Genomic DNA, 26,489 nt, shown 5'->3' with positions numbered 1-26,489 from the left:
GTGTGTGTGAATAGATATATAAATATAAAAGAGTATTGCAAAAGGAAGAGAGAGATAAATATAAATTATTAATAATATTTTACGGAGAGGGGGTGGGATTAAATACATTTCTTCCCACCCCTTTTCAGGCATGTAAAAGGAACTATTGTGCTCTTCTTCTGTCTAAGATTGTTATAATTGTTGATATTTGTATTATTATTTACGTTTTGCTTGTTCACATACATGTTAAATTTCATTGTATGTTCGGAATAAAATCCCTAAATCAAATCACATTAATGCTGCCTTCAGGTGCTATCAGGAAAATTAACCTTTCCATTTGCGAATTAGAAATTACAAGTGTGTTGTGTTCAGGTGCTTTTGTTGTCATTGTGAAATGAAAAATGGTTGACACACAATTTGACCTGATACTTGGTTAATTCATCTGCTACAGCATTTTTTATTGTAATTTTTTTAAATTGTATAAAATCATCTGCTAACAGCAGCAGAACGTTAATAAAAGCATCCTTTATCATTGGTCACGAATCCCTCGTTTCTCTGCGCTATGTTGAAAAGGTCAAAGGTTATTTACATCTCCAGGATTAAAATGTTTTCCCAGTTCAATTATCAATTCAATAAAAGCTTTTTTTTTCAAAAAAAAAAACAAAAACAAAAACAAAAAAAAACTGTAATTCATTTGAATTCTGATAATTATTAAATCCTGCTAGGATCTGATTTTGTTGATTCATGAGGCATTAAAGAGCAATTCAAGTAAAATTAGATGGAAAAAATCATTGTGCGTTCAATACTGACATGAATGTAATGAAGTCACTCAGCATTTGCTAATACTTTTAACTATTCAGTGATGGATTGTGAAATATTTATTCATTATAGCACAGATAAGAACACCACAGGCTACCTCATACAAATATAAATCTACGTATCGCTCTAGAATTGTGAAATAAGTTCTAAATCATTTTTTCTTTCAAGGCCTGAGATTGGAAGAGAGTTGTTGCAGCGTTCACATCTGTACAGGATGACCTCAGCATGTAGTGGACGCAATAACCCAGACAAACCAACCACAGCAACAGTGGAAATAGAAAAATGGCAACAGAGAAAAACCGAAACTACAGCAACGACAGCAGTAAACAGCAACCGCTGCAACAACAGCAATAAACCGTACAAAGTAAACACCAGGAACAGAGCCGACAAACTAGACCGACAGTACAATAAGAAAAAAAAAAAAAAAATAATAATAATAATAAAAATAAATGGTGAACATCAGCTCCTGCCAACTCTGTAACAGCTGGAAAATGGAAAGTAAAAGCTTCACACTTGGATCTAAATATAACCTTAATCCAAACAACATGAATTACATCCTGAAGACGCTCCATGTGCAGTTGAGTTTATCAGGGAGGGTCACAGTGGAAAATACGCCCATAAATCCAACTGCAGGTTTTTATTTAACGTTCAGCTGTGACACATGTGCACAAACGCATAATTACATGAGACTGCACGAGCAAATCATCCACCACAGGCCTCTGATTATGTGAAAGTAAAAGTCAAATCTCACTTTCACATGTTCAAACTTCTGGACCTCTGGAATGAAACGACAGGGTTTAAGGCAACAACATCTCACACCCCCTACACTGGAAAAGAAAATTAAAAACCAAGCAAATAAAACACATAATAAAATAGATTCAAAGATTAAGCTGAAAATACTGGAAATATTTCAATAATATCAGTAGAAAAAAAAAATCAGTCTGATTTTCTTTTATATTCCTTTTATTTCTTTTATAATATATTGATGAGTAAAAACGTTAATACTTTAATCATTAAAAACATATGCCTAATGACACTAATGACACTTACTTTCTTCAATAGATTTTTATTGATAGGGGGAAAAAAATCACTAACATGATTTAAGTTAATCCAATTACATTTTACCCATAGCCTATGTAAATTTTTTGTTTTTTTGTGGGGTTTTCTGAGTGTGTTTGTGTGTGTGGGGGGGGGTAAAATTCATTAATTTACTCATTATCTGAACCCATTTTATCCTCAATAGGGTCACAGGGGTCACTGGAGCCTATCCTGGGGGGTAAAATTAATTTGGTTTAATATTTAGGCTGCATTAATCACATTTAATTAACTTCTTTAGTTGTTTTACTTTACTGTATTTTCCCAATTCAATCCAACTTTATTTATAGAGCGCTTAAAACAACCACAGAGGCCAAAAAATAAATATAGATGTAAAACATAAAGATATTTTATTCACTTAATTATCCTTCTATAAAGCACGTTCTGTGTCCGTCCAGTGTCCGATCGATGTTGCAGCACAGGGGAGCGTTTGTACGGGTTTTCCTCAGCCTTCACACGCCCGATCGTCGCCAAACTTGCCAAATGAATTCAAACATTCCCTGACTATCTACAAGGCACACTTTTATGTTCGTATTCAAATGTTGTGAGGTATGCTGGGCCCTTTTAGCCTCTCAGGCTATCGTACAATGGCACCACGGGTACAATGACGCTAGTCTAATATATATATATATTTTTTTAAATTTTATCCACCCCACCTTTATTTATTGTGCTTTAAAACAACTACAGACACCCAAAAAACATAATAAATGGTAGCAAATAAAATACACAAAACATAATACACATAAAAGTAAAATAAAGTATATAGTATTTTGATTTAAAAAACATGGAATAGTTGTTTTATTAAGTAATTATTTTGTTGCATTTTCCTTATTTAATTCAGATTTTTTGCATTTACCATGTATTTACTGAATTACTATTTTCACTCCATCTCTTTCTACTTTCATGTGTTTTTTTTTCTCCTTTTTACTTTTATTTTATCTCTGTCTTGCTTTTGTTTGTTCACTTTCTGTTGTGTTATTATTATTATTATTATTATTATTATTATTATTGTGAGTCTCCTGTCTTTGCTTCATCTATCAAAACACTGTGTAACCATTTGTTTTTAAAAATTTTATATACATCATAGTATTTGTAAAGTATATTTTAACTTATACTCAAAACTGGATTTCACTTTGCTGCTGTGAGGGTTTTTTACGTAACCATTACCCATGATTCTTAGAGTGAATGGATGCACAGGACTAACTGAAACTGCATGTACCTTCTGCAGACTAATAATGTTCATTTTGCAGTTTCTGTTTGACTGGAAGCCCCACTCATATTTCTATACCTGTCGAAACAGAAAAAAAAAAAAAGTAACAAAAACTTTCTTCTACACAACATGACTAAATGTAAGAAAACACAATGTTCAAATGAGACTGTGACATTTGGAGGGAGGCTACTGCAGTTGTCCCACAGTTTTACTTCTCATTGTGGTCTGGCAGACGACGAGGCCTGAGACGTCATCTGCAGTAGGAAGGACCGTCCACCACCAACACTTCTGCTTTTCACTCACAGATCCACATAAATATTCAAAAACAAGTCGTCATGTTGTGCCGTCCGACGTCCAAACATCCTGTTCTTTCATATTCAGCTCATGATTTAAATAAAGTACATCAAGGAGAACACTGACTTGGTGTTTACTTGTATTTTTATCATAGGTTGTATATATGAAGTACTGATTGGATGGCACTTCTAACCCTTTCATGCATGAATAATGAAAAAAAGTATCTAGATTTTTTTTTTTTTGATTGATTTTATTACTCAAAATTAGGCTGAAGTTGAAATGCATTTTGAAAAAAAAATTTTTTTTCAAATATGGTTTTAGTAAGAAGATATTTAACCTCCTGAGACCCAGGTATATACAAGTTTGGGCTTTTTTTTTAAATTAAATAATTGTCTATATTGGAAACATCATGATGCAACAGTTTTTTCAGATGCATTGAAAAAAAAGTTATATAAATAAAGCTATGAAACTCTTAGACTGTAAACCCATAGCTAGGTATTAGGTTAATTTTACATTAACTTTACATTTTGAGCATTCCAAATTCTAAAACTAAGATGATACTTTTTTGTCATTGTTTTGCTTCGGGTCTATAGAGACAGCTCCCATGTGGTTTGGAGAATCTTGCCTTCATGACCCTTTGGAAAGTGAGTTAAACTATGTGTCCACAAATGTGGATGTCATGCATGAAAGGGTTAATGTTGTTGTACTTGTTACAATGACATTAAAGATATTCTACTCTATTCTATTTGTATAAAGGTTGAAGCTTCAGCTGCTGCAAATACATTAATTCCATGATTTTTCTGCTTTCATGATACAACAATTTTGTCTCATCATGGACGTCCATAAAACAGCTCTAGTGGCACGTGCCTGGAGTGCATAACTTTTTTATTGAATTATTTAGCCTTTATTTAACCAGGTAAGTCCACTGAAAACCAATTCTCATTTCCAATGATGACCTGGTCAGATAGGAGGATGCCAGAGGCGAGTTATTTCCCGTCTCCTCAACCCCCTGCTCTTTCAATCAATCAACCAATCAAATTTTATTTATATAGCGCCAAATCATAACAAAAGTTATCTCATGACACTTTACATATAGAGCCAGACTCTCAAGCCAATTTACAGAACCCAACAAAATCCTCCAGGAGCAAACAAGTTTATAGTTACATTCTGTTTAGAGTTCCATTCTTTTTTTTTTTTTCTTCTATGTTCATTGTTGCACCATGGGCCTTAAGCGTTTTCGCAGTTTCAGTCTTTATATGTGCTGTAAATATAGCAAAACTGACAATAAAGCTGACTTTGAGTTTGACTTATACAAAAAAACAATGATTGTCGCTTAAAACTACTTATAAAACTATTAAAAACATGAGGACGACTCACACAAAATAAACATTATATACAATAAGGAAATCCATCATCAGGAGGAAGTTCACTGATCTGAAACTATAGTTCAAGGGTGTCAAACATGCGGCCCGTGGGCCAAAACCGGCCCACCTAAGGGTCCAGTCCAGACCATGGGATGAATCTGTGAAATGCAAAAATTAAACTGAAGATATTAACAATGAAGGATGTTGAACTGGTTTTAGTTCAGGTTCTACATACAGACTGATGTGATCTCAAGTAAAATAATAATACAATACCCTGTAAATAATGACTAAATTTTCTTCTTGGTTTGTGAAAATAATATTAGATTAAGCCAATAACTAATGACAACTCCAAATTTTACTCTTTGTTTTAGTGCAAAAAATATTTATATTTATAAACTATACATTAAAAATGTGAATAACCAGAAAAAATATAAAGAACGTGAAATGTCTAAAGAAAATTAAATACAATTTTAACAATATTCTGCCTGTTACTAAATGTTTTGTGTAACATCATGTGTAATGTGCATGTATAAATGATAAGTTGAGTTAAAACTGCACTTATTTTTTGTAAGAAATTTCATTTTTTTCAGGTTATTCACATCTTTTTTGTTTGCATAGTTTGTAAATGTAACTTTTTTCTGTACTTTTTTGCACTAAAACGAAAAGAAAATATTGGAGTTGTTATTATTTATAGGTTATTATGCTAATATTTTACTGGTCTGACCCACATTTTGGTCTTAATGTAGAACCTGAAGTAAAATGAGTTCATAATGAATTACTGAAGGTGGGGAACAGGATGAAAGTATGAAGCGTTAGTGTTTTTTGTGACTCATTCCAGTCGTTACAAGCAGCAAAATGACAGAAGGAGTGAAACAACACAACTCCCAAACACAAGATACTGACATCGCATGGTATTTTTAGTGAATTTTCCTCATGTTCACTTATAAAAAGAGGAAAATCTTCTACATATACTGCCCGTCTTATATCTGAAACGCTAAAACGTCCTTTATCTCACACAGTAAACAAGTACAAATTAGAATATTAACCAAACACCAGACACACCAGACATCTTTTCTTAATTTCACTGAGTCATACTTGATGAATGTATAATTTCACATTTATCTCTTACTCATCCCCGTGTTTGTCTTTCACCTCGGCGCTACCTCATTACATACTCAACTGTTTTTCCATCGCTACAACTCATTTTCAGTTTTCAGAATCACAAAGAAAAACTAAAAACATGACACAGCCTCTTAGTACCACTTTTTCTCTTATGATCTCTGACTGTTTCTATGAGGTTTTTTTTTTTCTTTATGTTGGACGCTTTGATGCATTCCAAAACAGCAGTTAAAAAGCCGTATGTCATGGAAAATAGGCTCTGGACTTAATGACTTCTATTTATTCGCTTTATCTGATTTTGGCTCCGTGTTGTTAAAAGTCTGCAGCTACTGGTGGAGATGGCCAGTATAAATTCCAATACGCCGCTGTGGTTCTCGTACGCGTCTCTATGACTGATCTGCACGAACTTGTGAAGTTTATGTCGGAGTCTGTGTTGTGCTTGGAACTCCATGTCTGTTGACCTGAGATAAGTGCATTTTTAAGCGCACATGAAAAAAAGAACTAATCCAGGTTTGTCAAAGTCATTTTAGGTCAGGGGCTATAAACGGCCCGATATGATCTGCTGTGGATCAGACCAGTAAAATCTATATCATAATACTGGAAGGGTTCAGAGCGTCTGTGTGTGTGTGTGTGTGTGTGTGTGTGTGTGTGTGTGTCTGCACAGTTCTGAGAAATTAAGACGTTTTTACTAGGGATGTAAGAAAATATCAGTTCTGTATCGATATTAAAAAGTAATGTATCGATATTTTTAGGTATTTATTCAAAAGCAGATATTGTGAAGGTTCATTTTTGTTCTTCTTTTTTGTTCAGATTTTCTTATTTTCTTATATATTGTCTTTTATTATTTTTATTTTTTATATTATTATTACCTCCGCCAAGGAGGTTATGTTTTTGCCAGGGTTTGTTTGTCTGTTTGTTTGTTTGTTTGTCTGTCCGTTAGTGTGCAACATAACTCAAAAAGTTATGGACAGATTTTGATGAAATTTTCAGGGTTTGTTGGAAATGGGATAAGGAAGAAATGATTAAATTTTGGTGGTGATCGGGGGTGGGGGGGGCCACGGGGTGGGGGGGCCACTGATCAGCCTTGGCGGAGGTCTGCGCTCTCCGAGTGCTTCTAGTTATTATTATTATTATTATTATTATTATTATTATTATTATTATTATTAATAAACACTCTTTTATTAAATAATGTTAGTTCCTTTGTTGGGATTGTACAAAAATAATGTTATGATGTTAGTTATGAACTATTAGAATATGAACATTTGAACAGGATCTTAAACTGTAACGTCTGTAAAACATAATTTAAGTTTTAACACAAGAAATGTTTGTGATATAGTATTAGATCCTGTTCTGATCAAATGAAAATGTGTTTTTTTATTTGTGCATATTTCGGGTGTAATTCAATTCTTCAAGGAAATAATAATTTTTTTAAAAAAAGAAACAAACAAAAAATTGCCTTTTTAACTGTGTCATGATATATCGCGATATATTGTATAGCGATCCTAGTATTGTGATTTGTATCGTATTGCCAGATTCTTGCCAATACACAGCCCTAGTTTTTACCTGTCCAGTTTGGTACCTACAGTTGAGGAATAGTCCCATCTCCACATTACATATCTCGGCAAGTTGATAGGACCAATATTTTGGAAGATACAGTCGTGGAAATAATTATTAGACCATCAAAACTCATCAAAAACAACAGTTATGCAATCAAATACCAACTCCCGTGTGCTGGGGGGCCGATAAGAGGGGGTAAACATGATGAATTACGGTCTTGTGGTTGGCATTATTTGAATGTACCCAAAGTTAGAACTGAACAGGGGAAGCGAGCTTTTAGCTTTGCCGCCCCCTTTGCCTGGAACACACTTCAAGTAGAGCTGAAAAGGCCAGAACTCGTGTCATTTCAAGCTTTTCACTTCGTCTTACAGACAAGACAGCGAGAGTCAATCGGACAGTGCCTGTGTTTGTAAATTGCTGTGACCTCAACTAAGTTTTTGCACTTTATTAACTGCACTTAAAAAAAAACAAGAAAAAAAAAACTGTCTCACTTTTCTGTTATTACAATATTATTACTGTTTGTTTTCATTTATTGTTACTACCTGTCTGTAAAACCTGTTTTCTTTCTTGGCGTGTGCTGCTGACCTCTTGGACAGGTCACCCTTGTAAAAGACATCTCGATCTCAAAGGGATTTTATCTGGTTAAATAAAGGTCTAGAAATTCATGGGGCCCAGTATTATGGGGGGCCCATAGAGCAGTGTGTGTGTGTGTGTGTGTGTGTGTGTGTGGGGGGGGGTCCAGTGGATATAGAAGCTGCGAAAATGTCGTGTAAGATCCATTGTATAAAAGAGGTGTAGGAGTTGGGAGGCGAACGGTGAAAGTATGTGGAGTTTCGGTTTCATTTTCACGCTATTGTGACTGGTGTTGTTTATGGACTGCACCCCCACGTACATACCCCCCACCCCCACCCCCCGGTCGGACAGATTGATAAGATAATCAATTTTTGTAGGGTCCACAACGATTATCCTGTCATGGGGCCCATAATTGGTAGTGTCGCCCCTGCCTGTGTGTGTCATGTGACTAAAACAGACAGAAAAGAAAACACAGAATGTCTAAAAGCACTGTTTTTGTCAGTACAATGTCATAAATATTGAGGGAAGAACTCAAGTGATTTTGGTTATTATGAAGAAAACATGGAAAATGGATCTGAAATTAAACTACTATGAGCTATTTTTGTTGTTATCATTTTATTTGTCCCAACAAATGTACCTTTAGTTGTACCAGGCATTAAAATGAACAAGAAATTGAAGAAAACAAGTCATGGTCTAATAATTTTTTCCAAGACTGTAATAGTAATTCTGGAATACAATAGCCTCACAATCACAGTATGTGATTAAGTGAGAAAAATACAATCGCAATAACCTATAAATAATGGGAACTCCAAATTTTTCTATTTGTATTGGTGTAAAATAAATCAATAAATCAATAAATCAATAAATAAATGGAAAAAATGTGAACAATCTAAAAAAAAAAACAAAACAAAAAAACTATGACCTGAAATGTCTTAAGAAAAATAAATGCAACTTTAACAATATTCTGCCTGTTATTGAATGTTTTGTGTGTCCACTGTGATCTGTGAGTTGTAATGTTTGTGTACAAATGATAAACTGAGGCAGAATATTGTTAAAATTACACTTATTTTTCTTAAGAAATTTCAGGTTGTTCATGTTATTCACATTTTTTAAAGAATAGTTTGCAGATGTAAACATTTTCATAGTGTAATTTTACATTTTTCACTCTAAAACAAACAGAAAAATTTTGAGTCATCATTATTTATAGATTATTATTTTACTGGCCTGACCCACTTGAGATCAGATTGGGCTGAATGTGGAACCTGAACTTAAATGACTTTGACTCTCCTGTAATAGAGTTTCTGACCCAGGTGGATCAGACCAGTAAAATAATAACATGATAACCTATAAATAGAGACAGTTCCAAATTTTTCTTCATTTTAGAGTGAAAAATGTACAATTACATTATGAAAATGTTGAATAACATGAACAACCTGAAATTTCTTTAGAAAAATAAGTGAAATTTGAACACTACTATGCCTCAGTTTATCATTTACACATGTACATTACAACTTAAAGATCACAGGGGATCTACAAATACACAAAACATTTAAAAACAGGAAGGACGTGACTAAAAACGGTCATAAATAAACCATGTGACCACTGCAGGTTTCAGTCCATGTCATGTATTTGTTTGTCACATATTCCTTACTGTCATCAATCACACACACACACACACACACACACACACACACACAGAGGTGAAATGAGTGGAATGAGTCCATTTCCACCACATTCCAAATATCACTGGACAACTGGCAGAGCGCGCTATCATCTGTCCATAACTCAGATCTTTGCTTAATGGCTGCATTGTTCAAACAAACGTTGGGAGGATCCATTATTTGACTGTGAGCTTGTGCTGCTGAAGTGGTGGAGTCCTGCCAGGAGGCTTTCAGAGCGTCTTCAGCGTCTCCGAGCTAAAGCTGTAGCCACTGTTTTCTGGATCCCTTCCCTTTATTTTGTATTAAAACCAACAGAAAACTACAACATCCCTGTTATTCCACTGTGCTTCTGTTTTGAGCCTCAGACCTGCTGTATAGGATCAGCTGATCTGAATGTATAAGGTATTTGAAACATCCTGTAGTTCTGCCTCAGGAAACATGACGTATAGGGTCAAAGGTCAACTTGGATGCTGTGTCAAAAGGACTACGGATAATTAGTCTTTAGCGTCAGTAAATCACAACACAATCAGGCTTTTTTAATTGTCACAGACTTCGTGTGGACACAGTACAAGCTTCTGTCTCTTCTAAGTAAGTGTAATTGTTCTGCTTAGGCCCGTTTTAGAGATGATGACATTAGAATTAAGGTTATGCTTTGGTTTGAGGCCTAAGAAAAAAAAAAAAAAAAGCCTGCAAGACAGGAAATGTGACGTTAGTGAAATGAAACATGATTAAGACTGGTTCAACACAATGACTATGAGGCCTGTTGGACTGGTATTTATGAGAATGGAAGGAATGAAATTTAACCAAAGATGCATGAAAAATGTCTGAAAAAGTCCGAAATTCAGCCTCATCCAATCTGATGATTCTCTGATTGTGTGTTTAGCACATTTGTGTGTGTTTCAGAATATATGTCAGTGCATTTTAGCGTATTTTTTTGTGCATAATAACTACAAGGTCTGCTGTACTGCTATTTATGTGAATATAAATTGTGAAATGTGGCCAAAGACACCTTAAAAATATATTTTAAAAAAAGTCAGAAATTCAGCTTAATCAAATCTGATGACTGATTATGTGTTTAGCATATTTTAGTGCATTTTAGAATATATATCAGTGCATTTATTTACATTATCTGTGTATTTTTGTGCATAATAACTATGAGGCCTGTTGTATTGTCATTTATGTGAATGTAAATTGTGAAATGTGGCCAAAGACACCTTAAAAATGTCTGAAAAAGTCAGAAATTCAGCTTAATCAAACCTGGAGACACTCTGATTGTATGTTTAGCATATTTGTATGAATTTTATCACATATATCAGTGCATTTTAGTGTACTTTTTGTGCATAATAACAACAAGACCTGCTGTATTGTAATTTATGTGAATATAAATTGTGAAATGTGGTCAAAGACACCTTAAAAAATGTCTGAAAAAAGTCAGAAATTCAGCTTCATCAAATCTGATGACTGATTGTGTTAAGCATATTCAAGTGTATTTTTGCATATATATCAGTGCATTTTAGTGTAATTTTTGTGCATAATAACAACAACAAGACCTGCTGTATTGTAATTTATGTGAAAGTAAAGTGTGAAATTTGGCCAAAGACATCTCAAGAAATGTCTTAAAACTCAGAAATGCAGCTTCATCAAGCCTGAAAATACCCTGAATTAATTAAACCACTACATCCACAAAATACTGCTTGACATTGAAGAACTATCCAGTACTACAGCACATAAAGTAACATGAAGTAACCAAAGGAAACCTAGCACATGATACTAAAAGTATTAGAGTCACTACAGCAGACGACAGCATTAAAAACTAAATAAAAGCCGTGTCTGGCCCTTGTGTATCTGACCATAATCTACTCATTGAATAAACCCAAATGAGACAAAGTCCAGCACACTCTGATGTGGTTCCCAAACAGGACCCACCCAGGCCGTTATGTAATCTCTCGACACTTCAGACTCCGTACGTAAGCAGAAGACACTGAAGCCTCGCAGAATGATTTCTAAAAGGCTCCTGTCTCTCACCTCGTTGCCTATAATGAGCTCGCAGCGCAACCAGATTCTTTTCATCTCAGGCCTTTTGTGAGAAAGGCGCAACACAGGAAGTACTTGCTTGCTCTAGCGCCCTTCTTACGCAAATGTGATGTAGGTTAGGTTTCTGACTAGAGTCGTGGCAGGTCTGTAACAGAAAAGGAAAGTGAGTCACATCGGTCCTTTAGTAGCTGTTAAGACACTGCCTACACTTGTACATACCTAAGATTAATTAGATATATGTATGTGCACTTATACATACATATGAATATTCAGGAACCCTGAACACTCGGGTGTCCCGCCCACAGTGCCGAAGTAATGCCAGAGTTTTTTAATTTTTAACTTTTTTTTTGTATTTCATAAGCTTGAGCCATGGACAAAAAAATCAAATACTAAATAACTGTCATATTTTTAACCCTTTAAATGCCATGTTTGTAATGTAAACAAACCATATTTTATACGACATAATATTCTACATAAAAATTCAATCTTTTTTTTTTTCATCATGGCATATGTCAATGATTAACATCAACATTGGTTAATATGTATTATTATTTTTTGTGCTAGGTTAAATGTTAAATGCTAATGCTAATTTGTAACAGAATAAATGTAAACTTTAACAAGAATTGGACATTTTGGAGACTTTTTAAAGGACCTGTAGATCCTGATGAGGAAAAGTAGGATGGACTAGTAACAATAACAATATGACATAATTTAAATTTAAATAATATTGTGATGTAATATAATATGAAATTATGAAAATAAGAATATAATATGTAATATGAAAATATGCTTTCCTTTGTCTTTACAGTTTATTTGGTTTAATTGTCAATTAATTTAGTTGTACAACAAAACTTTATTGCATATTGTATTTATCCATTAATTAATTAGTCTGAAAGGTGAGCAGAGTCGAAGCCTTTTAACTATGATACTTTTGTTTTATCTCATGCATGTGATTTTTTTATTTTTTTTTAATTGTTATTATGTTTTAGTTGATGATCATTCGATCTATTCTTGATTTTTCTACTTCAAAAATTATAATATACCCATCAATATAGTGGGGAGAAAAAAATCTGTAAATTATAGAATCAGAGACTACAGGTGCACCTCAGGCTACGTTCAGACAGTAGGTCTTAAAGCACAATTTGGATTTTTTTGTGTGTTCATTCATTACACATTAAATGCAACTTCTATCAGTCTTGAGTATGAACTGGATGCGACCCTGAAGTGACCCACATGTGCAAAAGACGTCCTGATAGAATACATGACCGCGCAGACACACACTGTGTTTATGGAAATAAACACTCCTGAGATGCAGAATTGTGATGTTTGTCGCATTTCAATGACGTAAAGGTCGGATAAATGTGACCTGGCCGTTCAGACTGAAGTCGCATTGCAAAATATCAGATATGTATCAGATTTAGGACCACATATGAAAGTGGCCTGGGTCGGATTAGTGCTGTTCAAACTGTCTTTAATAGACTGGATACAGGTCACATATGGGCAGAAAAATCGGATTTGGGCCACATTTACCTGCAGTCTGAACGGAGCCTTAGTCTTGTTATGTCCGTTTCATGTTTTGGACACTTTTTTTTTTTTTAATTTTGTGCATCTTTTACTAATAAATCTGGTTCCTTCAGTTTTCACTCGGGACTTAAAACCTTCACTTGAATCAAACATTTATTGCAATAAGTTCCAACATCAACTGAAATGAACATTTTTATCCATTGTCATCATTTTGCCCAATAAGGCACAGCTCTATATTAAAGGTTAAAGGTCAATATTTAAGGTTTGTTTGTGGTAAAAACATGCTTTCTGAGCTCAAACAGCAGATGCATGTGATCTTGTTAATAAACCCGATGAAACCGTCCTGGCATCTGCGTTCACTTTCACAAAGCTCCGTTCTCAGAGTCATCCCAATTATTTGCAGTGCGTGGGGATGTTGTTGGAGACGCCAGAGTCAACGCTCTTTGCCTCCTTGTTGGAAGTATCATTTCTGTGCGAGCAAATGGGTCAGCATTGTTCTTCTACCCACATCGCTGCTCTCACAACCACCGCACTCAGGAAATGCACATTCATGCTTCACCCTGAATCAAAGCCTGTTCCTCATATTTCAGCCTTTATGGAGCGAAGAAGAATAAGTGACATCGCGGACGAGCTGAGACAAAGACACATGATCCATCAATCCCAGGGAGGGGCCAAAAGGAGGGGGGGGGGGGGGTCATCACTCACACCAATGTACCACATGAATTTCCCACATGACTTGGCAGAAAAACAAAAGAGCATTTACACAGAACGCTTACAAATCTAGAACTATGGTTTACCACATGACAGGTGATGGTAAACGGCATATTTCTGATTTATTATTTATTTCTTAACATTTATTTAACTAGGAACAAAGACTCATTGAAATTAAAATAAGCTTTTAGATTTATAATTTTTCCCCCCAATATCATCTGTTATTTGCAATAATTAATGCATAAAGACACAAAAATCCACTGGTCAGCAAAAGTATCTACTGATCTAAACTGTTTAATACCTGTTGATCCAATAATCCTATCAATACATGTAAATAATTGGTGTAAAATACAGTTATTGATCTTTTCATGGTCATCAGATACAACCCATTTAGATGGTCAGAGGCTCCATAGTTACTGTGGAAACAGTCATCTTCTGCAACATTGATCCACCAGTAAAATGAATGAAGTTGGATCCATGACAGAGGATGGAAATGCTTATTTTTATGCTTGGTTAATGAAATATTTAGCTTAAAAAGTGACTTTTTCTTCACTTTTCTCTGTTTCTGATATGATAACAATCAACTTTAACTTGAGCATTTATGAACATCTACAGAGGAAAAATTACTGAGCATTTTTTCCAGAGTCAAAAGTATTTTCCTCAGAAAGAATAAATTTGGCTGTATAGTGAGTATATTTAGCTCTATGTTGAGTTTGGAGAGCTCTACTCAAAGAGTAACTTCTACTCGTTTTAGAGAGGGACCAAATGTTATCTGAGTAGTGTAACATTTTCTTCAATTTGAGTAAATTTTACTTAGGCAAATTTCCAGTGTACATGGTCAGAAAATTTAACATAGGAAAATACCTTATTTTGAGTGAAATACATAAAATATAGAGTGTAATATTATAATAAATGATGATAAATTACTTTAGAAAGGTTAAACAGGGAGGAAAATTCCTTTGGGAACTGCCACAAAACTAACACTGGATCTTTATGGGTTAAGAATGATGGTCATATATTTGTGTCTTTTTTTTCTCCTTGATTTACTGCAGTGTTTTTCAACCTTGGGGTCGGGACCCCATGTGGGGTCACCTGGAAATCAAATGGGGTCGCTTGAAATTTCTAGTAATTGATAAAAAACAACAACAACAACATACTAATAAAAAATATATGGTGAATTGACAGAGACAATCACAATCCATAAAGGACTAAAAAACTGTGAATCTGAAACTGCAGCACTGTGGTTCTGTTTATCTGTCCAATGTTCATTGTGGTCGGTTTCAGATGCTGCAGCTCTTTCAAAATTCATAGTTTAAGTTATTGTTTTTCAGTATTAATTGTCAGCCTTGTAAATCCAAGCTGGAATGACTGTACATATCCTGAACAAGGAAAATAAAATTCTCACTTTGTGCAGTAATCTACACCTGGCTTTACTGCCTCCGTCCATAATGATATGCATTTAGGGATGTAACGATTACCGGTATAATGATAAACCGCAGTAAAATTCCAGAAGGTTGGTATTACCATTTAAATTCTAATTGTCACGATAACCGTGTTTGATTACTGCACTTTGAACAAAAACTTGATATGGAAAATGGTCCAACACTGGCTATAAGGTGCCATCTTTAATGCACATTTGTATGTTTGGCATCGTATTCACTGTTTTAGACTCATGTTCGTTCAGGTTCCACATTTAGACCAGTATGAGCTAAAGTGGGTCAAAAATCAGTCAAATAAGAACAGAATAAACTAGAAATAATGACAAATACGAACGTTTCTCATACCATTACACTAAAAATACACTAAAGTATACAAAAATATGAAAAAAAAAAAAACGAAAACTAAAAATATACTAAACTACATGAAAAATATGCAAAAATACATTAAAATATACAAAAAATATGCTAAAATACACTAAAAGCATACTAAAGTATACTAAAATATGCAAAAATACACTAATGTATAGAAAAAATATGCTAAAATACACTAAAAACATACTAAAGTATACTAAAAATAAGAAAAAATACACAAAAGTATACAAAAAATACGCAAAAATACACTAAAAACATACTAAAGTAAACAAAAAAAAGCAAAAATACACTAAAAACATACTAAAGTAGACAAAAGATGTGCAAAAATACACATAAATACATATCTTTAATGCACATTTGTATGTTTGATGTTTACATGTTAATATTTGAATGTTTCTGCAACAGAAAGTACATTGTGCCTATTATTTTATTTGGGGTTTTTTTGTTTGTTTTTGGGTTTTGTTTTTTGTTTTTTGTTTTTTCAAATTATTTCAGTGTGTGTATAAGTACTTTTTGAACATTTTGACCACATTTCAACAATACCACGATAATAATGATAACCGTGATAATTTTGGTCACAATAACCGTGATATGAAATTTTCATATCGTTACATCCCTATATGCATTATATATGTAGGCTAAATGTCATCCAAAATGAATGTTTATTTGCAATGTAGTATAGCAAACTATTAAATGATCAAAAACAAATGAATTTTAGCAAGAAAAAAAAAAAAAAAAAAGGCTCTGTTTTGATTGTCTGGGGTTGCCAGAAATATGTGATGTTAAAATGGGCTCAGGAGCCAAAAAAGGTTCAGAACCACTGATTTATAGTTTTATAAGTAATAACTGTTTCTTTTGAAACTGTGACACTACCTGACAGCAGTACATTGTGATAAAAAGATCTGTCTTTGGAGAGTTGTGGATTGAAAATGTCATATTTGAAATTGTAATATGAATGTAAAAATGTACAAGTTGTAAAAAATCTAAATAAACAATAAGTAAAAAAAAAAAAAAAAAATCTCTGTCTGCAAGTGTCGTGGCCAAGACAGTAGCAGCATTAGTTACAGAAAATAGACATTTCATTCACACTAAGAATGTACATAAAATACATACTAAAACTCAGTTCTAAACACTGAACTAGAAACATGCACATAAAATACCATCTATAATATAAAAGGTACTAAAAGTATTCAACAATGTTCTTTAAAAGCGTCTCAAAGCAGAACTCGATCCAATCAACCATTGGACTTCTGAGCTATAGTCATATTATCTGTGGTTAAGATTATGCTTAAGACATGTATCTGATGGCTTAAAAGCATGGCAGTGCATTATTACCCGACAGATCAACCTTTCCATTAGTCTCTGAGGGGTTTTAACGGGAAGACTGATTTATGAGATGTCGGCCGATCTCTGGATGTCAATAACTGAGGCTTAACGTAACAACAATGAAGCACCGAACACATGAAGCCCTTGGAAACAGCACAAAACAGCATCATGAAGAAGAATGTAATGACCTTATATATATTTGAAATATTTACTGTGAGATGAAGTTCAATGTTACAGAAGAAACCAGTGAATCAGCCTCAATTTAAGGGCATTCTTTGTCAAACTACTCTTTCAAAGCTCACAGATGGGTTTTTCTATCTCAGGTTGCATTCATCTATCTAATCATGCCGACACAAAAGACATGTTAAAAGCTTTTAAATTGGATCATATCATATATATTTCTGGTTTTTTTTCCTACTGATGAAGAACTGAAGCGATTGAAGCCATAAAGACCTAGTGCTACTTTTGTGTCACTTCCCAAATTAATTGTTCTCTGTATTTCGCCTTTCTTAAGTGATTTATCACCATTTATTATAATATTACACTCCGTATTTTGTGTTTTTTCAGTGAAAATCCAGTATTTTTCTATATTTAATTTACAGATCACATAGATGTTGATAAAAGCTCAGACCCAATTTAATGGTTATTATATCAGAAACAGAGAAAATGGAAGAAAAAGTGACTCTTTCACCAAAATATATCCATTAACTGAACATAAACCAAGTGTCTCCATTCATAGTCATTTATAAATCTGCATTGGTTTTACTAGTGTATCAATGTTGTAGAAGATGACAGTGTTTCCACGGTAACTACGGAGCCTCAGTACGTCCAAATGGGTCATATCTGATGACCATGAAAAGACAACCATTAACAACCTGAAATTTCCTACGAAAAATAAGAGCAATTTTAACAATATTCTGCCTCGGTTTATATCATTTACACATGTACATTACAACTTACAGATCACAGTGGATCTACAAATACGCAAAACATTTAGTAACAGACAGAATATCGATAAAATTACACTTCCTTCTCTTAAGACATCTCAGGTTGTTCATATTTGTTCAGCTTATTCACATTTTTTGTGAAAGAATAGCTCGTAAATATAAACACTTTCATGTAATTTTACTTTTTTACTTTTAAACAATGAGAAAAAATTTGATGGTATTATGATGGTATTACACAGTCTGACCCATTTGAGATCATACTGGGTTGTTTGTGGCTCCAGAACTAACGTGATTTTACAAAAATTTCCCAAATTCATCCCTCGGGCTGCATTGGACCCTTTGGTGGGCTGGTTTTGACCCATGGCCCACATGTTTGACACCCCTGATTTAGAATAAACATATGACAAATCAGATTCAACCATGAAAATCCACAAAAAAAATACCGTCTAATTGACAAGACATCTCAAGTGAAGGTAATATAAGCAAAGATAATAGGCCCATGTTGTGAGATTCTGTCCTTAAACACGTACCAATAAGCTGGGTTTTGTCTGACTGGTGTTCTGACGGTGCCTGTTCCGGGCTGTTTCTGAGCACTGGTGTTGACTGACCAAAGTTCGCAGGCTGTCACTATTTCCCACTGCAAACCACAATCAATAAAGGATCGCTGATACTTGAAACCACATCCAGGAAATGAGACTAGTGATACATAAAAGGAAAAAAATAATAGATTTTAAAAGGTCAACGACAACCACAGAACATAGTCGTGTAAGTGGATAGCAGCTATACTGAACGCCTAATTTCCTACCTAAGACACAGTGTATTTAACAAAAGTGACACAAAGTAAAGTCAAATATTGAACATCCTCAACAGTCGTTTTGAGCCGCATCACTCCGACCAAGACACAGATCCTTCCTCTGTTTTAAGGAAGTGAAAGATACTGTTGCTCTGTCATGGATACTGAGCATACAAAGCCTTCATAAAACTGCAAGCATGTCCAAAGAAAAACTTCAATGTGTGTTATCTGATTCTGTTTTAGAGGCTTTTTCATCTCTAATCAGATGATTATTAGCATTGCTGACTAACTCACCACTTCACTTGACAGTAACATGCTACAGCGTCCTCTTCTTTTAACATTTATTGAACTTTGTTAGCCTTCTCAGCATAGTGACCTGCTATTTGATTAAGCTAACATGCAGGTTGTATCTTACTTTTGTCAGAATGCTATAATAAACTGGTCAGACGTCAGTGTTAATGGTTCAACATCAAGCAGCAAAACTTACATTGTGTGCTAACAAACAGGAACTGGCATAGAGCTTGTTCTGTTTTTAAAAGGTAGCTCTTTAACGTTTAGCTTGGGGCAATGCAGGGACATTAGCTTTGTTTGCTAGTTCTGTCTCTTTTCACAACTAGGTGTAAGAAAATATCGGCTCTGCAATATATCGCAATATTTCATTTCACGATACTGTATCGATATTAAAAAGTACTGTATTGATATTTTTAGGTATTTTTTCAAATGGAGATATGGCGGAGGTTCATTTTTGTTTTTTCTTTTTTGTTTATATTTTATGTATTATTATTTAACACTGTTTTATTAAATAATGGTTATTTGAAGCATCCTAAAAGCACTTTTTACTGTCTGAGAGGCGATTTTAGTTCCTTTAGAAAGTAGGAGAATTAGAAATATTTTGTGATATAGCATTAGATCCTGTTCTGATCCAATAAAAATGTGTTTAGTATTTGTACATATTTCTGGTTTAATTCAATTCTTCCAGGAAATAATCTTTAAAAAAAAAAAGAAAGAAAGAAAGAAAGAAACAATTGCTTTTTTCAACAGTATCATAATATATCATATCGTGATCCTAGTATTGTGATTTGTATCATATTGACAGATTCTTGCCAATACACACCCCTATTCATAACATGTGAAAGCCATACACCATCTTCTTCTGTTGAACTTTATTAGCCTCCTCAGCCTAATACTGTTTGGCAGAATGCTTTAATAAACTGGCCAGATGTTGGTGTTAATGGTTCAACATTAAGCAGTAAAACTTAGCTTGTAATGTTTGCTAACAAACAGGTACTTGCACAGAATTAGCCGTGGGTTTGTTCTGTTTTTAAGCTACCTGTTTAATTAATGAATTTAATTAATGGGCACTGTTCCTGTCATATAAACAAAACAAAACAAAAAAAAAATGAAATGAGGAAGAAAGTACAAAAGCATCTCTTTTTTTCACAATAGGTAAAAGTCATATACAACATCTTCTTCTGTTAGCATCCATTAAACTTCGTTAGCCTTCTCAGCATAGTGACCTGTACATGATAAAGCTAGTACGCAGGTTAATTGTATCTTACTTTTGTCAGAATGCTTTAATAAACCGATCAGACAGCAATGAGAACGGTTCAACAACAAACAGCAAAACTCCGAATGTATGATAAAAAACAGGAACTAGCACAGGATTAGACACAAGTTTATTCTGGGGAACAGAGGGACATTAGCTTTGTTTGCTAACTCTGTCTCTTTTCACAACATGTAAAAGCCATATACACCATCTGTTAGCATCCATTGAACTTTATTAGCCTCCTCAGCATAGTGACCTGCTCTGATAATGTTAATGTACAGGTTTTATCCTACAATTTGGCAGAATGCTTTAATAAACTGGTCAGATGTCAGTGTTAATGCTTCAACATCAAGCAATAAAACTTAGCTTATAATGTGTGCTAACAAACGGGCACTGTTTTTAAGCTACCTGTTTAATTCATGAATTTAATTAATGAGCACTGTTGCTATCATATCACAAAAAAATGAAATGAGGAAAAAAACATAGAGCATCTTCTTCTGTTAGCAACCATTGAACTTTGTTAGCCTTCTCAGTGTAGTGACCTGCTACATGATAAAGCTAATATGCAGGATGTATGTTAACTTTGGCAGAACGTTTAATAAACTGGTCAGACTTCAGTGTTAATGGCAAAACTTACAATGTGTGCTAACAAACAGGAACTAGCATGGGATTAGCCACAAGTTAGTTCTGTTTTTACAAGGTAACTCATTAACGTTTAGCTAGGGCAACAGAAGGATATTAGCTTTGTTTGCTAACTGTGTCTCTTTTCACAACATGTAAAAGCCATATATACCATCTCTTAGCAACCATTGAACTTTGTTAGTCTTCTCAACATAGTGACCTGCTACATGATAAAGCTAATATGCAGGTTGTATCTTACGTTCGACAGAATGCTTTAATAAACTGGTCAGACTTCAGTGTTAATGGCAAAACTTACAATGTGTGCTAACAAACAGGAACTAGTGTGGGATTAACCACAAGTTAGTTCTGTTTTTACAAGTTAACTCTTTAATGTTTAGCTAGGGCCAACAGAGGGACATTAGCTTTGTTTGCTAACTGTGTCTCTTTTCGCATGTAAAAGCCATATATAGCATCTTCTTCTGTTAGCATCCACTGAACTTTATTAAGCTCCTCAGCATAGTGACTTGCTATGTGATAAAGCTAATGCACAGGTTGTACTGTGCTCCAGAGCGCTTTAATGAATTGGTGGGGTGACATTGTTGTGGTACAAAGTCAAGCTGTAAAACATACCTTATAATGTGTGTTAACAAACAGGAACTAGCATAGAATTAGCCCTCGGGCAGTTTTATGATAGGACAGTGTATGTTACCACGTCCACATTGAGCACAAGACTAAAAACTAAAAAACACTGAAGGGTGTATGTATAAATATGGTTCTGAACACAAACTGTACAATAAGCCAGTGCTGTTCCTTTTAAGCAAACAGAGTGGATTCATGGGGGCGGTATGCAATGTTTACTCTGTCATTTGGTCGCCAGTAGCGAGCTGTCATGACATAATAGGTACTTCATGATCAAGTGTCATCCCTCAAAGAATGTTTCATAGTTTCATTGATTTATAATAAATATCTTTCAGTGTGTCAGTGACGTGCACCACAGCATTACACCTACATCACAACAATTGTGAAGTGTAGAATTAATGCACGTCTGAATTATGATTTACATTGACTTAACATGTGTTCAGGTGGCTATACATCCGCGTTCTTTTCTGCAAAAATAAGAAGCCTGCAAGACATTACACACAACAGTAAGCAATTCATCACACTCCTGTAGCATGGGTGTGATAGGCAGACATCCAAAAAGCCTCTAACAAGGTGTGTTGATAAAACAATGGAGCTCACTTCGTGGAAAATGTCACATGTGTTGATAACAACAGAGGAGGAAGTAAAGGCTTTTATTATTTTTGGAATGATTCTGCTGAATTACCTGCAACTGCTGATGTTGATTTTTTTTACACAGTGTGTGTATATATATATATATATATATATATATATATACACACATATGTATAAATATCACGTCACTAACAATTAAAATACACATGCTTAGTGATTAGACCAAGGCTAGTGCATCATAAGGCTGTGCAATATGACGGAAATATCACACCCTGATATCAGTCATTTCATATCCAGATGATGATGATGCAATGTCCTGTGATGAAATGGTGATACCCACATCCAGAGTGTACCCCGCTTTAGTACACCTGCCCCCCCTCACCACGACCCCTTCCAGGACTGAGCAGCTCAGAAAATGGATGGATGGGTGGGGATACATAATATATCGCACTAAATTCATAATATTAGATGGTGAATGACTTGCTACATTTTTTGATCATATACTTGACAAGGTATTCATATTAGATTGTCTTTGCACAGAAATAACATAAAATAGAATATATTCATGTGTTACTCTGTCATCATTATGTGTCTGTGGGAAAAATGACAACGTACAGCTTTACAATCCATACCAGACAATCAACCACATTTATGAGACGCAAGTAGCTGTAAACTAGTTCTTCTTTAGCTGGATGTAAACTTGGCAGAATTATTGCACATTTAGCCTTATCATAATTATTTTGTATAATGGTTTAAGACAGGTGGACAACCTAACTGAAATGCCATATGTCATTATTATTTCTGTAACTGTGATCGGTGGTCTTTTAATGATGTCATTATCTGTCATTTCTCTGTATATGTGACCAAACAATAACAAAGTCAAATGTGTAGATTTGGATTCCAAGGCCTAAAACGCAAACAAATGCAATTTCTATTTGAATGTCCCAGTATTTAATAGCCTTCTTCATTGGGTGACTATGTATATAAAATACTGTTAAGACTTGTATTCTGTTTGTGGAAAAGAATGAGCAGAAAAAGTATGAGACGTTATCAGTCACATGTTCACTCGCGTCCATGTTTGTTTGCAAGTTGTCCGCCTGCATACATGGATTTTCACCATTTGAATGAGAAATACTGCTGTAAACAGTGTTATCAGCATCATAACAGGAAAAACAAGAGGTAGCATAATATGACACCGCATCCTCAAACCGTAAAAATTGTCACGTTGCACCACATCAATAACAAAAATGAAAAAATACACTATTCTTTGCTGCCACCAATTATGGCTGAGCAATAAACTGATGATTTTTATTCTGATATATGTTTATATCACCACCTTTAAGGCTGACACTCATAATTTTTTTCACTGACTGTTAGTCTATTTGTTTATTTTCTCAATTAATCAGCTGGTAAAATGTTGGACATTGGTGAAAAATACTTCCCAGAACCTATGATAATATCCTTAAAGTTTAAAAATAGAAAATATTCATATTCAAGATGCCTGTTTGAGTTTGGATTTAATGACTTCCACCCATTTTTAATATCGATTACTATAATAGATAGATTAATTTGATTATCACTGATTAGTCATTGCAGCTGTAATCACAATAACAATCAAAATCTTTAGACTTTCGCGTTATTTTGTTTGCATTATCAGCTTAAACATTTGCAAAACATTTCAGTGTTGTGATAGTTTGATGTTATACAAAAATATTATCATCCATCATCACTGTTGTAAATGTTCTACTTCAGATTTGGGAAACGATCATCTGGTTTTGCTCAACTTTCCCTGAAGCCAAAGAAATCTGCCTTTAAACAGGAAAGAAATAATGATATGCCATCTGTTGTGACCATTACGAATATCAACTGATATTATATGATCATTTCATTTTCATCCTGGCAACAAGGCCTGTTTCCACTGATGACCAACATTAGTCTGATGGAAGGCTTTGGATGCATCCACATGTGCAACAGTGAGCAGGGACACAGACAAGGGGCTTCCAGCTGGGTTCATGTCAGACACCCAACGGCCCCTTCAAGACCCCCCGCGGACGGGTTCTATTCCCAGGGAAAAACATGAGAACATCTCTGCTGTTAATTATTCAAAGTCAGAGTCTAAACACAGACCCCCAGCAGGACATCCAGACACCCAGAGAGGAGCTGTGACAGCCCGGGCGCACAGGTAGAGCGGACCCGGGGCTGAGGATGGATGGATGGATGGATGGATGGATGGATGGATGGATGGATGGATGGATGGATGGAGCTATTATCAGCAGAACGGGCCGTAAAAGCAGAGACACACGCCGCCGTCTTGTAAACTGCGTCAACAACAGACTGTGCGTAATCTCGGTGCGCGTCTGCTGCGTCCAGACAAGAAAAGACAAACACAAACGCTGCCTGTGGAATGTGAAACGTAGCATATTATAGAGTCACACACACACACACACACACACACACACACACACACACACACACACACACACTAGATGGTTGGAGGTACTCACCGTGGCTGAGGTCAGGCTGCTGTCCGTGAGCGTCAGGTGGTGCGGCTCCCATCTCCGCAGGAACTTGGAGGTGAGGATCTTACTGAGGAAGGTGCGGGGGTGTTTGACCACGCACACCTGGATGTCCCCCTCGTGCAGCAGCTTGTATCGCATCCCGCTGCTGCTGCAGTGGTGCAGGCTCCTCTTGCACGGCCCTGCGCCCAGCTTGGTGTTATTATTCCCTTCCGACATCTCCCCCAGCAGAGGCTTGTTCTCCTCGCATTGATAGAACTGGTTGTTGTGGAGCTCGTTGCCCCCACCGCCGCCGCCGCCACTGCCGCTGTTGAAATCCATAGTTCAAGTAATCCAACAGTTTATTGTTTCCAAATGTTACCTTCGGGGAGGGGAGCCTGAACGCCTCACCAGAATCTACACATAAATACGCACACACACATATATATAAATATATATATATATCAAACAGAAATGATAAGGTCGTCGGATCGGGCTGTAGGGGGGGTGGGGGTACCTATCTACCTACCGCTGGAACACGACCTCAGTTAGTGGAGACACAGCCGAGACAGGCCGCCAAACAGTGTCTTATGGCAGGATATCCACGCAGGGAAAAGGTTTTATATACAGTGCAAATAATCCACCATTTTCCTCCTCTCACAATGCCCCATGAATTGTCTCCACGGTGCGCGTCTCGCCGCCCCCCCCACCACCAACGAGCTATTCAATATGTTAGGGCCATGGCCTTATCCATTCCGTCCGCCCCGGTGCCAAACGCACTAATCCACAGCCAGGAGCGCACGAAAGTCAGGATAAAACACCGAAATATCCAATGGCGGCGGCTCTAGGCTCCTCCGTGGGCTTTTGTGGTCATTACAAGCTCACTGGCACGGTTTCCTTTTATTCAGTCTTTTCTCCCCTATCTTGGTGTAAAGGAGCCAGCACTCTCCGGCAGCGCACAGCCGATTGGTCCCTGCTCGTTCATGTGATACCGGACTGACGTCAATGGGGAGGCGAGCGGATGAGCCGTGTGTCTTTTTCGCTTGACTGTCTGCCGAGGGCGCACGCTCCCCCTCTACCCTACCCACACACCCCCCTTACACCCCCCCCCACACACACACACCGCGCACAGACATGGAGGCGGAGGAGGGCGCAGCAGCTTCGGTTGAATTTTTGTTTAACTGGAAATGATGCAGCTTGTCGACATCCACATCACGTGTGTTTTCCACACAAACAGTTCTGATTGGATTAGCTCCATGAAGATTGAACATAAAACTGCTGTGATTGGAACAGTTAGATGCATCCTGTTCTCCACCTTCACAACAAACACCATCAGGATGAAATGTCATTGATGTAATTAGAAAATAAATGAGTGTGTTCATTTTCACAGGGAAATTCTAGAGTCTATAAGAGGCTCCTCCAACCAGAGCTTATGATCTTATACAAGCCCAATTCCAAAAAAAGTTGGGATAATGTAAAAAAAAAAAAAAAAAAAAAAAAAAGTAAATATAAAAAGCAGCATAACATAATTGCAAATCCCATAAACCCTCTGTGTGTGAGTGTGTGTGTGTGTGTGTGTGTGTGTGTGTGGGGGGGTATACTTTGTGTGTCACAAAATCTTGTATCATAAAATGTGAATTTCTTTCTTTTTTTGTTTTGTACTTTTGGAGACGCACAATAAATATAAATTTCAAAAAAAAAAAAAAAAAATTGATCAAAAAAATAAATAAATCTCATAACCCCACATTATACTCACTATAAAACACATAAACATTCC

The 26,489-nt window shown here is 35.6% G+C and overlaps 1 protein-coding gene across 3 annotated transcripts in view; it reads right to left on the bottom strand.

Annotated features, from left to right (window-relative positions):
• Positions 1-25,710, bottom strand: part of cmip (c-Maf inducing protein) — a 92,813-nt gene extending 67,103 nt beyond the window's left edge. Inside the window, exons 1-2 of one of the 3 annotated variants that reach the window (XM_030135570.1) lie at positions 25,242-25,707; positions 24,722-25,129 (exon numbers count right to left, since the gene is read on the bottom strand). In XM_030135570.1, the coding sequence (XP_029991430.1) occupies positions 24,722-25,054 (333 nt within the window). In that variant the 5' untranslated portion in view covers positions 25,055-25,129; positions 25,242-25,707. Of the gene's footprint in view, positions 1-24,721 lie in introns of all 3 variants that reach the window. The other 2 variants (XM_030135572.1, XM_030135569.1) reach the window with 2 other exon arrangements.
• Positions 25,711-26,489: the final 779 nt, after the last annotated feature.

Source organism: Sphaeramia orbicularis, chromosome 6 (assembly GCF_902148855.1).
Source record: "Sphaeramia orbicularis chromosome 6, fSphaOr1.1, whole genome shotgun sequence".
Taxonomy (NCBI): Eukaryota; Metazoa; Chordata; class Actinopteri; order Kurtiformes; family Apogonidae; genus Sphaeramia; species Sphaeramia orbicularis.
Note: the sequence above shows the minus strand (reverse complement) of the source record. Positions and strands in the feature narration are given on the sequence as shown.